Here is a 16,326-nt window from a genome sequence, read left to right on the forward strand (position 1 = left end):
CAGAATTACATTGAATTTATAGAACTAGTAGAGAAAATTGACATTCTAATGATATTGAGGCTTGTGAGCTGTGAACACAGTGTATCTTTCCATTGATTGGGTCTTTTTATGTGTTCTTCAATAAAGTTTTAAAATTTTAGGTAAAGGAATGTGGAACCTTTTTTTTGCTATATTTGCTATTATTGTTAATTGGACCTTTTATTAAAAAAAAAAAAAAGTACATGTTCTAATTTGCTGCCCCCGATATCTAGGCATGCTCTCGACTTTTTCCTTTTGACTTTATATTCAGCAACCTTGTTATCCTCTCTTGCAGCTTTCATAGTTTACTTGTATATTCAATTTTATCTCTTCCTTTTCAGGAATTTCACTTTTTTTTTTTTTTTATGTCTTTGGTTACCTTTTTGTGCTGACTAAGCTTTCCAGTACAACATTGAGTTAGAAGCCGTAGTTAATTCTAGTATTTCTTCTGACATTAAGAGGAATATATTACTCTATTTCAGTACTAAATATGATGCTTACTATAGGATTTTGGTAAATCACCTTTATCATACTCAGTGAGTTCTCTTTTACCCTTAGTTTTCTAGGAGATTCTATTGTAACTAGGAACTAAATTTTAAATGGTATTCTTTCTACATATAATAATAAAATTTTAATTTTTCCTTAATCCAGGCATCCCCAAACTTTTTACACAGGGGGCCAGTTCACTGTCCCTCAGACCGTTGGAGGACCACCACATACTGTGCTCCTCTCACTGACCACCAGTGAAAGAGGTGCCCCTTCCTGAAGTGCAGCGGGGGGCCGGATAAATGGCCTCAGGGGGCCGCATGGGGCCCGCAGGCCGCAGTTTGGGGATGCCTACGGCTTAATCATTATGAAATGTGTTAAAGTAAAATGGAATAATTCAGTGGTGAATTACATTGATAGATTTTTCTGAAGTTAAACCATCCTAGCATTCATGCTTACTTGGCTGTGACTTATTTATATTGGTGTGTGCATGTGTGTGTGTGTATGTGCATGCATTTTTGGTTTGATTACCAGATATTTACTTGGAGATTTTTGCAGCCATATTTATAAGTGAAATTGGCCTATTAAGAAATCATTTCTAGAGCTGGGCAAGGTGGAACACACCTGCAGTCCTAGCTACTTGGGAGGCTGAGGCGGAAGAAGCACTTGAGCTCAAGAGTTTAAGTCCAGCCTGGGCAAAGTAGCGACATCTCATCTTAAAAAAAAAAAAAAAAAAAAAAAAAAAAAAAAAAAAAAAAAGTCATTTTCTCTTTTTCTTACCCTATTTTGGAACTAGGTTATAGTTTTATAAAATGATTCAGGATGGTTTCCCTTTTTTCATGTTCTCTGGTATCGTTTAAAATAGAGATTATTTATCCTTTGAAATTTTGACAAAATACATCTTTAAAATCATGTGGGCAATTTTCACAGTTTTTAATGTGTATTCAGGTTTTCTATTTCTTCTCATGTCCATTTGTTTTTTTGAAAAATGTCCAATTTATCTGAGGTTTCAGATTTACTAGCATAAAGTTGTTAATAGCAGTCTCTCATTTATTTTTGAATTTTAGTCTTTAATGTTTATTTGTATTCTTTCTTTTTCTTTTTTCTAGCTCTATTTCCTTGCCAGACGTTTCTCTATTTTTTATATTCATCTCAAAGATGCAGAGTTTGATTTTGTTGATCTTCTCTGGTGTTTCCTTGTTTGCAATTTCATTAACCTGTGTTCTCGACTTTATTGTTTTCTTCATCTACTTATATGTAGTCCTTTTTCTAACTCCTTGATTTGGACACTTTGCTCATTAAATTTCAATTATTCTTCTTTTCTACAACATGCATTTCAGGGTGTAAATTTCCTCTAAGTTACTATCTAAGCTGTATCCCACAAGTTTTTATAAATAGTATTTCATTGTTGTTCAGTTTCTAATTCCAATGTAATTTTTGAAACATAATTCATGAATTATTTTTAGGTGTGTTTTTAAAGAACACCTTTCTTGGATTTTTCTTTTGGTGTCTCTTACTGATTTCTAATTTCACTGCAGTTTGTGAAGCAGTATAATTCGTATGCTGTGGAATCTTTGGCATTTGTTGAGTCTTGCTTTGTAGATGAATCTTTGTCAGTTTTTGTGGGTTATTCTGTGTGTGCTTAAAAAGAACATGTATTGTATAGTCATCGTTTTAAGTTTCTTTATATGTCCGTTAAATTAAAGTTGTACTGTCATTGAGGAGTGGTGACTTTATTCATTCCTCTTCAGTGTTTATACAAGTTTTTTTTTCTTGCATAATTTCATTGGCTAGGACCTCCAGAATTATATTGCGTAGAAGTGATGATCTTAGGCGTCTTTTCTCAGTCTTAATAATACAAGAAAAGATTTCAACATCTCAGTATTTATCATAATGTTTGCTGTGGAATTTTGTAGCTGCTCTTTATTGAATTTAAAGTTTCTTTTAGTCTTAGTTTAAAAATTAAAGTTAACTATCACCATTACAAATCTTAGTTGCATAAAGAAACAAAAAAATTAAAGTTAGGGGCTGGGCGCAGAGACTCACGCTTGTAATCCCAGCACTTTGGGAGGTCTAGGTGGGGCGGACCACATGGTCAGGAGTTCGAGACCAGCCTGGCCAACACAGTGAAACTCTGTCTCTACTAAAAATACAAAAAGAAATAGCTGAGTGTGATGGTGGGCACCTGTAATCCCAGCTACTCGGGAGGCTGAGGCAAGGAGAATTGCTTGAACCGGGGAGGGGGAGATTGCAGTGAGCTGAGATCGCACCACTGCTCTCCAGCCTGGGTGACAGAATGAGACTCAGTCTCAAAAAAAAAAAAAAAAAAAATTAAAGTTAAAAGTTCTTTTTAATTAAAAGTTACTTAAAAGTTCCTTTAAGTTAAACTGGGTGTGGTGGCTCATGCCTGTAATCCCAGCACTTTGGGAGGCTGAGGCAGATGGATCACCTAAGGTTGGGAGTTTGAGACCAACCTGACCAACATGGAGAAACCTAGTCTCTACTTTAAAAAATGCTAAATTAGATGGGTGTGGTGGCACATGCCTGTAATCCCAGCTACTCAGGAGACTGAGGCAGGAGAATGGCTTGAACCCAAGAGGCGGAGGTTGCGATGAGCTGAGATCACGCCATTGCACTCAGGCATGGGCGTGCAAGAGCAAAACTCCATCTCAAAAAAGAAAAGTTCCTTTTAGTCTTAGTTTGCAACAAGTTTTTATCATGAATGGATGTTTAGTATTTTATCAAATACTTATTATATATCTATTGAGATGATAATCTGGTTTTTATCTTTTATTCCATATATGTGATGAATTTCATTTGTTAATTTTCAAAGGTGAAAGCAATCTTACATTTCCAGAATAAGCATAAAATGGTCATAATATTATTTCTTGTTATGTAATGCTAGATTTGCTATGTTAATTTTTGTTTAGGATTTTTGTATCCATGAATGAGATCTTCATGAGAAAGATTGGCATATATTTTTAAAATAATATCCTTCAGAATTTTATATTACGGTTATGCTGACCTCATAAGGCACATTGCTAAGAATTTCCTCTTTTTCTATTTTTTGGAAAAGTTTATTTAAGATTGGCAATTTTTCTTTCTTAAATGTTTGGAATTTATTTCAGACGAACAAAAGAGCCATTTACATTCTGACCTATTGCATTAGGAAAATTAGCTTTCTCCTACTTTTATACAGAATATCCTAACTGAAAATATAATCCCTGGCTGAATGAGACCATTTTATCCTCTAATAGTATTGGCTTCGTTTTTGTGTCTGTGATCTAGTGTTTTCGAAGCCAACCTTGATTTTTTTTTCCCCTTTGTTAGTATGTTGGGTTTTTGTCTGATCTGAATTTTAGAAATTTGAAAGATTGTCAGCATTATGTGTGAATATAATCTGTTTACTAAAGATCCTGTAACAGAATAAAACCTTACTTGATTTCTTAAAAAAAAAAAAAAAAAGTTTGGTATATTTACAAATGAAGTCATCTGAAACTGGAATTTCCTTTGTGGTAATGTTTTCCATTATAGATTAAGTTTCTTTATAGAAACCATTCAGTTTCCATTTTTTTTTTTGTAGTTTATTAAGTTGAGTTGTTCTAGAAATTTGTTCATTTCATCAAAAGTTTCAGATGTATTGACAAAAAGTTGTTTGTAATATCCTCAGGATATTTTATGTCTGCACTATGTATAGCAATCTCATATTTTTTATTCCTGATATTGGTTATTTGGGTTTTCTGTATTTTTATCTTGATCAATCTCCAGCAGAGTTTATCAATTTTATTGATCTGAGCAAATCATAAAGTATTGACTTTGCTGATTCTTTCTATAGTATATATATATTCCTATTATATTACTTTTAGCTCTGACAATTAGTATTTTCTTCCTTCTACTTTCTTTGAGTTTACTTTGGTTTTCTTTTTCTAATTTCTTAGAATCAATACTTAGGTCATAGTTTTTCAGCTCATTTTTCTTTCTACCTTATAAATTTTTCTGTACATATGGATTTAGTTGTATTACACAGGTTTTGACATGTGATACCTTCATTTTCATTCATTTCAAACTCTTTTCTAATTTTCATGATGAAGTCTTCTTTGTTTCATGTTTTAATGTTTTATTCAAAAGTGTATTTCTTGATTTCCAACGTATGGATTTTAGAGTCACCTACTATTACTAATTTCAAGTTTAATTCCATACTGGCCTTAAAATAGCCTATATATGATTTTAATACTTTGAGCTAAGCTTTATAGCCTATCACATGGTCAATATTTACAAATGTTCTATATACATTTGAAATACATTATGTGTATTCTGTAGTCATTTATGGCAATGTTCTATATGTATCAATTAGATCAAATCTGTTAACCACATTGCTCAAATATTTCATATTCTTTCTAATTTGCTTGTTCTCTAAGTTGGTGTCAGGGGGGCCTGTAAAGTCTCTGACTATGACTGTGAATTTTTCCCCCGTTTTGTCTTCTTTCAGTTTTGTTTCATTTATTTGGCTTACTGCTTTCTTCAGTGTCCGAAATTCCTTTTTTTTTTTTTTTTTTTTTGAGACAAAGTCTCACTCTGTGGCCCAGGCTGGAGTGCACTGTCATGAACCTGGCTCACTGCATCCTCAACCTCCTGGACTCAAGCAATCTTCCCACCTGAGCCTCTTGAGTAGCTGTAGGCACATGCCACCACACCCACCCAGCTAATTTTTGTATTTTTTATAGAGATGGAGTCTCACTGTTTCACAGGCTGTTCTCAAATTCCTGGGCTCGAGTGACCTGCCCACCTCAGCATTCCAAAGTGCTGGATTACAGGCATATGCCACTGTGCCTGGCCAGTGTTGGAAATTTATTAACCATTATCTATTCAATTTTGGTTTTTTTTTATTCCATGAGACCTGAAAAAGCCCTACTCAGCCTCTGAGCCCTCTAGCCCCATCTACTATAATTGACAGATGCTGCTACAGGAAAGGCATCCACAAATGTCAAGCTCTTCTCTCTGGCTTTTCTTTTTATTCTGGAACTTGGCACAGTAATTCTTTACTGTTTTTTGAACTCCACTAACTCCCGAAAGATTTTAAGTATATTTTGTTTAGATTTTCTAGTTCTCATCAGAAAGGAATGGTAAGAATTACTTAGGCCCCTATTACTAGAAACAGAATTCCACCTTTATGTTTTCATATGCATGCTGGACAAAGTACCAGTTACCTAACTCCTGAATAATATAAGGGTTTCCAAATATTTCATTCAGGACACTCCATCTTACATATTATTAAATGACAGTATTTCATTTCTACATTGCTTCCTAGCTCCAGATTTATTATTATTATTATTTTATACTCAATAGTGGGTGCTTCTTTGCCATCTCTCTGGGCTAGTGGGTACAGTTTATTACTAACCATCTTACTGAGATTGCAGTCTTTCAAGTGTCTCCAGCTTTACGCTGGAGATTTAGACCAACTCACCATCTGAAATGGGTCCAAAACCTCATCTCTTTTCCCTTTGTGGACCTAAGCACCCAAGCCCCTACTCATAATTGGGTATAATAACCTTCAAGGCTACCAGAAAATTGACTGCTTTGGGTTTTAGCATCCTCTTTGCTTCTGGCAATTGAGGATTTCTCCTTTTTGTGAGTGCAGACATGCAATTTAAAAAATTGTTACATTATGTCCAACATTTCTAAGGGTTTATATTGAGATAGTTTGAAAATAGCCTAGTCTGCTATTTGGCCAATACTGTTCATCTAGTCCTATTACTTTTCAAACAGAAATCAGAATGACGTACTCCTCTATGTCTAACATTTATAGTTGTGCAAAGCAATACATGGAAAATGTTTGCTTCTAACTATTCTAGTCAGTGCTGACTTGACTGGCTTTAACCAATTAGCCCCTAATCTTATAAAGGCCCTTTCAGTTCAGTTTTTACTGTCTTGGGGGGAGGCAATAAAGGGGAATAGAATGATAATATCAGCCTTACTACAAAACTAAAATTATAAATACAGATTATCAATCAGAGATTCAGACCAAGATTTGGGGACCAGGGGCTCTTTCAGGATAATTCTACCTGAGCTACCACTTTTTAAGCCAATGCCCACCTTTTTAAGATATGTTTTTCTGTGTGCTAGACTTTTTTCACAACCTGGGGATTCCCTGCACACCTTTCATTCACTCTCCCACCCATTCTAATTTGGCTTTTCAACTACATCTTTATCAGTACAGCTCTTCCTGAAGTCATCAACAAATTTTATGTTGATAAATCCAATGAGCACTTCTCTGCCTGTGCTTACTTGACCTCTCAGCAATATTAGATGAAGTTAAACACTCCTTTATTGAGAAGTATCCTCTTGTGCTTTAGTTACACCACAGTTTCCTAGATTTCTTCCTATCACTCACTGCCTTCTCCATCCCAGTTTCCTTTGATGGTTCCTCTTTTTTTCTACCTGATCTTTCTTCAGGGCTCTTCTATTCTCTCTTTAGGGATATCAACCAGTTAGTTACATGCCTCTAAATACCACCTTTATGCTAATGACTGCCAATTTTATATCTCCAGTCCTGGCCTGTCAGAATCATATATCCTACTGGTTGCATTGACATTTTCACTTGGCTTTTTACATATATCTTAAGGTTAATCTGTTTGAACTTCCACCCTTATTTTTCCAACAGCCTTTCCCATTTCATTAATGACAGTGTTATCTACCCATATGTTTAAGCCAAACTTTTATTTTTTCCTTTCCTTCATCCTTATATCCAATTTTGAGCAAGACCTGTTGGTTAAATATATTTCAAATCTGTCCAACAGCCTTGTAAGCTACAAGTATTATTACTTCTATTGCATTCTTACACAGAGATTAAAACAATATGTTAGTAAATTGCCTAAGCGTCCATAGGTACTAAGCAGAGGAATCAGGGATGCAAGTATCCTTATTTCAAATCCACTACTCTTATCATCATGCCCTGACCTTCAAAGAATACTTGTGAGTAAACTCATGAACAAATTGATCCAGATTATAATAAAACTCATAATCATGGCTTTATCACAAGATTGTTGTCATCTACTGAAAAATAACTCTGCTATCTGTGGAATATATTAAACTAGTTTAAGAATTTGGGACTGTGAAAGAGACAACCTGGCTTCTAGAATACCCTATTTTTCTTTCAGGAATATGTGGCCTTTTGTTTCCAAAACGTATTTCATTCTTTCCATAGGTTTTTATCTTACTCCTCTTCCTCCAGCAAGGGAATTAGATCAAGAAAGAGGCTTGCCATGCTTTTATGTTGGTTTATCTATTGCCATGACTTTATTAATAGTCAACATGTCTCAACAAAAAGTCAAAGGGACAAAGGAGAGAATCTCAGCAGAGCCAGTACACATCATCATTATTATATTGTCTAAATACTGAGTAGCATTTCAAGATAAGAAAATGTGTTATTTAATCAACCAGGGTTAATTTTACATGCTTAAAATAAATGCAAATATTGTTAGTATGATCAGGGAAACCAGTTGGTTGCCATCATTGGTGTCTTTATCTTTTGTATATTATGAATTTTATTAAAAAGTTATCTTTCCAATTAATGAACTTGTCTTTCTGAATGAAGTTAGGTCACTTTTTGATTGGGATTTCCCCCCCCCAGTGATATCTTATAGTATCATAAAATCCCTGCAACATTATCTGTGATCTTAATGAATTTTTAGCGAAACCCAGTTGGCATTTGTTTGTCATTAATTTCATTTCTAAGCCTGGAATGCTATTATCTTTTTATGGACTTCTCAAAATCAAATTTGCCTTAGTTTTATATTATTATTAGAGACTTAACTACCTCCTTTTAGAGTTTCTTGCACATTCATTCAGATGCTGGAGATCTTGTGACATCTTGTTTATATAAACATTTCATTTAAAATATAAGTATAGGCAGGGCATGGTGGCTCACATCTGTAATCCCAGCACTTTTGGAAGCCGAGATTGGAGGATAGCTTGGGGCCAGAAGTTTAAGACAAACCTCGTTAACATAGTGAGACCCCATCTCTATTAAATAAATAAATAAATAAAATATACGTATAGACTCAGATTTTTGGTAATTCTAATGTTTTTTGGAAGAATGGTTGCTGGTTTTAACATATATGTTAATATGGTCTCCTTTGAATTCCCCACAGAGCTCTGTACCATGGAGTGTGGTAGCCATGGAGTCTGCTCAAGAGGAATTTGCCAGTGTGAAGAAGGCTGGGTAGGACCAACATGTGAGGAACGCTCCTGTCATTCTCACTGTACTGAGCATGGCCAATGCAAAGATGGAAAATGTGAATGTAGCCCTGGATGGGAGGGCGACCACTGCACAATTGGTAAGTACCACCATACTTTAACCAAAGTAAATTGGGTTAATTGAAGCAAGAATAGTCTAGTCAGTCAATCACTAGGCATTTAGTATAATTTGAGGTTGGAGTAGAGGAGGAGAAGGAGGGTTGGTTACAAGTTTTAAAGCTTTGCGAACTGGTTGGTTTCTTCTTTGGTCGATGATAGTCTACCTATTTCTTGTGTTGTTTCCTTTTTCATTACTTGAGTATTCCTTATATTTTCTGCTTTCAAGTACTTTGAGTTACTCAAGTGAAAGATGATACATGGGAATAGACTGTCATTGGTTAAGAAGAAAAGTGGAGGCCAGGTGTGGTGGCTCACACCTGTAATCCTAGCACTTTGGGAGGCTGAGACAGGCGGATCACAAGGTCAGGAGTTCGAGACCAGCCTGGTCAATATGGTGAAACCCTGTCTCTACTAAAAATACATAAATTAGCTGAGCGTGGTGGCTCATGCCTGTAATCCCAGCTACTTGGGAGGTTGAGGCAGGAGAATCGCTTGAACCCAGGAAGCAGAGGTTGCGGTGAGCTGATATTGTGCCATTGCACTCCAGCCTGGGCAATGAAAGTAAAACTCCATCTCAAAAAAAAAAAAAAAGAAAAAAAAGAAAAAGAAAAAGAAAAATGGTTTTGTTGTGAAGGTAACATTCACTGCCCATTTTTCCTTTTGAAAAGTATAGGTTATCTCAGCTGAAAGCACTTAGAGGCAATTTCATTAAATGGGACTACTTTAACAGGGACCATTCGATATCATTATAGTCTGTCTTTAATGTATATGAGGAAGGCACTTCTGACCTATTATCAATAGAGCATTTATGTTGAATTGTTTATCTGGTAGTATAGAGAGTTAGTCCTGAAGCCACTACTCTCTCTTCACCCCTTATTGCTAATTTCAAAAATTCTCAAGGTACTCTCTGGGAAAATGATCTGTGAGTATAGAAAAGCGTATGTAATAATTAATCTATCATGTGATCTTCACACTATAAAATATATTAAAAATAAATATTTCCGTTATAGAACACTTTCTTTTCCTGAAAAAAAAAGCAAAACCCTTAACATATATTTATATTCACCACAAAGGTTTCTATACAAGAAACCTTTGCATAGAAAGGTTGTCATTAATACAGAGTAACAAGTATGATTCCCATTGTTCAGCTAAAGAAAGTGGGTCACAGAGTGTTCCAGTGACATTCTATGACTACATAGAAAATTCAGGCAGAGCAAAGGCAAATGGGCCTTTGGATGCCCAATTCATGATTTGTAGGCTTTTCCCCCACTAGACTATACCACAGCTTTCATTTTTAGGTGAAGGTATTTTGTTATAATGGCTGGAAACTGCCAAAGTAATGTATAATATATATAATACATATAACATATTATCTTAATAAACTGCCTTACTACTCTACTAAAGGTACAGTAAGTCTTGTTCTATGACTGTAGAAAATATTTAAGATTCATTAAAAAGTTGGAGAGCATTGAGATTCGGATGCAGCTTAAGTAATTACATGCCTGTACTACAGTAAGTTTATTGCCTTCACATAAGAGGATTTAAATATTGTGATGATTACCATAGGTGGTTACTCTAGAACTCACTTCTAAAGATATTACTAATAAGAAGTTGAAGCCAGTGCTCTTTCACAGAAGTTATTACTGAAATGTGAAAATGCAGTTCTTATACTTCTAATGAAATATGACACTTTTTAGGAAGCCTAATAGAGTTTCTTGCAGAAATACCATTAATATTGTTCTCACAGAAAATATTATTCACAAACTACACAGGCCCATGTACCAACTTTTGAGTTGCAGGCATTTCAGCAGTTCACAGTTTGCTGTTCTCCTCCCAGGCAACAGATGGTAAACCATTAGTACATATTGTATAGCTTTCGTCTCCCAGAAATTCATTCGATCACTCTTTTCTCTCCTTTTTAGCTCACTACTTAGATGCTGTCCGAGGTAAGATTTTTCTCACTAATTTTATAATACAAATATATTTTTAAAAGAAAATATGCATGTGGGAAAGAAAGGGTGGTGTTTTTGGCATTTGTGTTGTCTGATTTTATTTTTGGCAATCTTATTTAAATATAATGTTGTCAGTTTCATGCTTTAATAGTCAGACTAAAAGGTAATTTGTTTTTTCAATATCAAAGAATCACTTTTTACCACAGTATAGAATGGACTAATAAGCAGTTTTAAAGATTATTTTTTTCTTGTCTTTGTATTGAGTGTGTATGTGTACTCTGTGTGTGTGTGTGTGTGTGTGTGTATGTGTGTGTGTCTGGATCTGTGTGTATAACACAGGTAATTATTAAATTATTTTTAATAATTTAGTAATTATTAAATAATTTAGTTCAGTGGATGAACTTTTTCTTTAACATAACAATGTAGCTCCAAGTCCATATACAAGGACTCTTAAGTCCTAACAAGGGCAGGAGAATTATCCTCCTGGAAGTATCACAACATCCATCCCTCTAGGGAGCTGCCTTTAACAGAGACAGCAAGCGTCTTTCTGCCAGACATTCTAGTGCCTTTCATTACCTCAATGTCAGAAGTTTAATATGTCCCAAATTATTCTTTATTTCTTCTTAATTATGTATTGCCAATCCATTAGAATAGAACTACAAAAATTCCCTTCTCAAACCTATGTATGCTCCTTGTATACTATGTCATGAGTATATTACATACATAAAGCTTTTCATGTTTTCTAACAGGCATCTGTCATTTTATTTTTAAGTTTCTTCTTCCTCTGGTCTGTTGATAGTTTCTTGGAAAAATATTTAGAAGGAATACTGGGGTACTTCTACAGATCTTTTAAAAGTTGTTTTTTGTTTTGTTTTGCTCTTTATACTTTTGGAATTTTCTTTCAAAGAAAGAAAGCAAAATGAATATTGATTGGACTATTCCCAATAAAATCCAAGTCTGGTTCTGTATTTCTACTAGGAAAATATCCAGTAGCATTATCGTTGCTTTTTCCATGTATCTGCTCACTGAGCATGTGGTACATGTGAAGTTATCCATTGCTAGAGCTGAACTCCAAACTACGGGTAGAAAGAGTAGGGCATCCCTGAGAAATTTTAAGTCTAAAGAGGAACCATTGTCAGTGTTGGTGCTTTATCAATGGATAAAAGTTATTTAAATACTATACTTTCCTTTTGACTTGATATTTTCCAGTTCTCTATAATTCAGAAAGTCTTAATCTGGCATGTATTAATTCCATAAACACTTATTTAACATTTAATATTATTGTTACAAGCATAATATCATGCAAGCTTTTGAAAGAGATGCCATAGAAGTAAAGATTTCAATCCTTAGTCCGCAGATGAATAATAATCTTGAAGAGAAAAGCTGAATAGATGCAAAGCAACTACAGCATATTTCGAAGGCACCATATGAACAAATACTGAATGGTGTGGTCTGAACTGTATACCAACATACTTAAGTCCTGAAGCAATACGTCACAAGGGAAAATCAGCACAGGCTAGAAATAGGGAAAGTTTCTCTTCATAGGAACTGCTATCTTTTTCCGACATATTGGTCTAACTAGATACAAAACTATATGTCAACCATATAGTTTTGATTGAGATGAGGAGATATGTTTATTGAAAAGAAAAAAAAAATTCTTGCGCCTGCCATAGTTTTCTTCCTATGTGAAACCAGGGGTTGGGAACTGGGGTTAGCATTAATAAAGCTTAATTGGCTCTCTAAGGAAAACTACTGCAGAGTAAGGGATAACAAGTTCCTTGGGAAGGTTTTGCAAGCAAGCAGGCTCCTCTTTCATTTATTCAACACCTCATCTGAATGGGGCCCAGATGATTAGATACTTCCCTATAGGCAGACACTTCATTGTTGGCCATCCCATTCTGATATCCCCGTGACTGTTACTCTCTCATGTCTTTTCAGATGGCTGCCCAGGGCTCTGCTTTGGAAATGGACGATGTACCCTGGATCAAAATGGTTGGCACTGTGTGTGTCAGGTGGGTTGGAGTGGGACAGGCTGCAACGTTGTCATGGAAATGCTTTGTGGAGATAACTTGGACAATGATGGAGGTGAGTCATTTATAAAATGTTCACTTAAGAAAGGAATAGCCCAGCCTCTAGCACAGTGATAATCAACCTGGCCAAGTATGAAAATTAGGAATCTCTAGTATAAATGATACTGAGCTATATAGGGTAATACTACCTTTTAGTCTCAATCACATTAAGAAGACATTATTTATTGAATATGTACTATGACCGGGCAGTACTCCAAATTTTTTTGCATGTGTTATGTATCATTTAATTCTCACAATAACTCTATAAGGTATAGGTACTACTATCTTCCCTACCTGTAGATGGGAAAATTAATGCTCTGGATGGGGATAGTAAGTGACTTATCCAGGATCACATAGCTAGACAGTAGCAGAGCCAAAGTTCCAATTTAGGGCTATGTGACTTCAGAGCATATTTTCTCAACTACTACACCATGCTACCTCCCATACCCATGGCATTTATCGTATCAAATTAAATTAACATACCACTATTCAAGTTGTCTGATGTTAGCATAGTTTGCACTATACACACTAAAATATTTTTCTTTGTCATTAGGTATTTGGAGCTCCCTCTATTGTGTCTACCTCTTAGTAACACTTTATACCTTTCAGAGGACATAGCATCAAGACAATTTATGGTAGAATTTTAAATATTTAATCAAGGAGCTACAGATGATAGTTTTTAAAACCATATGTGGCTCCAAGACCTCAGAGTTACCATTTCTCTTAGGAAAGCCAACAAAACATCTAACACACTGTACAATCAGGCCTCAAAACTGCCAAAATCACCTCTGACTGAGCCTAAAACAACAAATCCTCACCTTCCACATACCTTCTACTTAAGGAAACGTAAAATTAACAAAAAAAATTTTTTTTAATTTCCGTATATTAGCTTAAAAGGAAGTATATTATTAAATTTGACTCCTCACATTTCTATATCTGCTTAGACAATTGCAATCCTTGTTATTGGTATTCAAACATGGAGCAGGCTTATATTAATAAGGTAGTAGTCATGGCTTAAGCACCAATTTGTATTATAAGAGTTTCTTCCTTTACTTGTTCTGGCTAACAGCTAACATTTTAAAACCTTTAAGACCTTATCAAAGTTAAGTGGAGGCAACTTTGTGATTAAGAACACAGAGATTTGAAGTTAAACTGTGTGGATTCAGGTACTAGCTCTGGCTCTTATACTGGCTATATTATCTGGGGCAAGTTTTATGGTATCTCTATGCTTCAATGTCTTTATTTCTAAAATGGGGTTAATGATATTAACTGTCTAATAGGGTTGTAATAAGTATTAAATGAGATAATTCAAGTGAGCCCCTTGAAAGATAGTAAACTACACCACACACACACACACACCACACACACACACACACACACACACACACACACACACACACACATAAACTTAGAAGAGACTGTTTACTACCCAGATAATTTGAGAACCTTGTTTTGGAAACTGTAGTGAAGTTTTCAATTTAATGATGCACTGATAAACTAGTTTATTTTTATGGCCCTCTAAGACTCATCTTCACTTTCCTTTTTGTCTTTTTCATCATATTCCTCTTACCTGGTATTTCCTCATGTCTCCTCTACCTATTATTCTCTGTCCATAATTTAAGTCTCAACTTAAACCATATCTCCTATGAAACTTCCGATATCCACCTCCTCACATGGTGTTGATAATATGCACCATACAGTCAAGCACCTATTTATATTCTGTATATGGTTTTCTTGTTGCATGTTAAGCATGACCCATCGCCCATAGTTATAGTCTCAATATATTCAAAATAATAGTATCTCACTTGTATTCAGGATTTGCTATGTACCAGGCACTGTGCTGAGCCCCTTATGTGAATTATTTCATTTGAGTCCCTTATGAATTATTCCATTTTATCCCCATTATGTAGGAACTTTTTGTGTTTCAGACAGGGTCTTGTTCTTTCCCCTATTCTGGAGAGCAGTGACACAATCTCAGCTCACTGCAACCTCTGCCTCTGGAGCTCAGGTAATCCTTCCACCTCAGCCTCCTAAGTAGCTGGGACTGCAGGCACACACCACCACGCCTGGCTAATTTCTGTATTTTTAGTAGAAATGGGGCTTCACCATGTTACCCAGGCTCATCTCAAACTCCTGGGCTCAAGCCATCTACCCGCCTCAACCTCTGAAAGTGCTGGGATTACAGGTGTGAGCCACTACGCCTGGCCAGGAACTACTATTGACATTATTTTACAAATTAGGAAACTGAGACACAGAGAAGTCAAGTAGGTTGTTAAAGATCACATAGTATGCAAATGATACATCCTAGAGGTAAACATAGGTGGTCTGCTTCATTCTAAAAAGGATTTGGTAAAATAATAGGAATTTCTCAGTTACATATTGATTAAAATGTTATGCTTAGAAAACAGATTAACAATCTATGCAATTATCATTTCTGGCTCAGTTAAGGTTGAGCCAATGTTTCCTGCCTTAGTAAAGTAATAAAAATAATTGAATATTTAATTATCACCATTTTTTATGGCCTGAAGGTCATCTCAAGGCAGCCAAAATGTTTAAAGAATGGATCAATTAGATATTAATGAATTATCAATTCTCAATGCCTGTGGTCTATGTAGATACAGAAGGCACAGAAGATTTCACGGAATGTGTATTGACCTGTGAACATTCCTTAAAACTATGTATCTATATGCAAATTAAAAATCAAAGACCTTGATATGAGCTCAGTATATTTTTATGATTGTCTCTTTAGGGAGCAGGGGGGAAGGCTCCTTGAGATTTCCAATTACCATTTTTCCCTATAGTAGGATTAAGATGATATTGATGATAAATATAGATTCAGTTCTACTTTGAGACGGAAAGATAGATTGAATAAATTCTAAAAGCCCCATGACTAAGATTTTAGACCAATAATTCCATTTTTATACTGTTTAAATATTACCCCTAAGAATACATTAAATGCCCTTCATTTGGTAGTCTCAGCTTTCCACCTTTCTATAATGGCTGGTTTCATTTAGTTCAATATGATGAATGATTAATATTTGCTTAATATTAATATACCTGTCTATGCATGTTTGTATATGTGTGTGCTTTAATTACATTAGAAAGTACCAGTTGAATCTTTTTGGGAAAAAGTGGTCCTAATTTTAAAAATGTAATACTTAAGAAATCTTCCCAATCAAAAAAATCACTTTCAAGCATTTGCTTCAAGTAGCTGCTACCTGATTACTCCATATTATAACTGATACTTAAAGAATGGTGGAATTTTTTGCATCTAATCAGCTTTGAATACTCATTAGTATTGCTGCTACTTCCTGCAGCTTTGACTGTAGTTACACTCTGATTCAATGCATTGTGACTCTCAGTAACTAATTGGGCTGCATTCAGTATGTGGGTGACACAGCTGGTCCAGAAACTACTAAAGGCCCCTTGAACAGTGAAAACAGAAC

The 16,326-nt window shown here is 35.1% G+C and overlaps 1 protein-coding gene across 3 annotated transcripts in view; it reads left to right on the forward strand.

Annotated features, from left to right (window-relative positions):
* The window catches only part of TENM1 (teneurin transmembrane protein 1), an 832,265-nt gene that overhangs the window by 618,327 nt on the left and 197,612 nt on the right, over positions 1 to 16,326 (forward strand). For all 3 annotated transcript variants that reach the window (XM_074391610.1, XM_074391609.1, XM_074391611.1), the window contains exons 15-17: positions 8,655 to 8,840; positions 10,782 to 10,805; positions 12,750 to 12,896. In XM_074391610.1, the coding sequence (XP_074247711.1) occupies positions 8,655 to 8,840; positions 10,782 to 10,805; positions 12,750 to 12,896 (357 nt within the window). The remainder of the gene's footprint in view (positions 1 to 8,654; positions 8,841 to 10,781; positions 10,806 to 12,749; positions 12,897 to 16,326) is intronic.

Source organism: Saimiri boliviensis, chromosome X (genome assembly GCF_048565385.1).
Source record: "Saimiri boliviensis isolate mSaiBol1 chromosome X, mSaiBol1.pri, whole genome shotgun sequence".
NCBI classification, from domain to species: Eukaryota; Metazoa; Chordata; class Mammalia; order Primates; family Cebidae; genus Saimiri; species Saimiri boliviensis.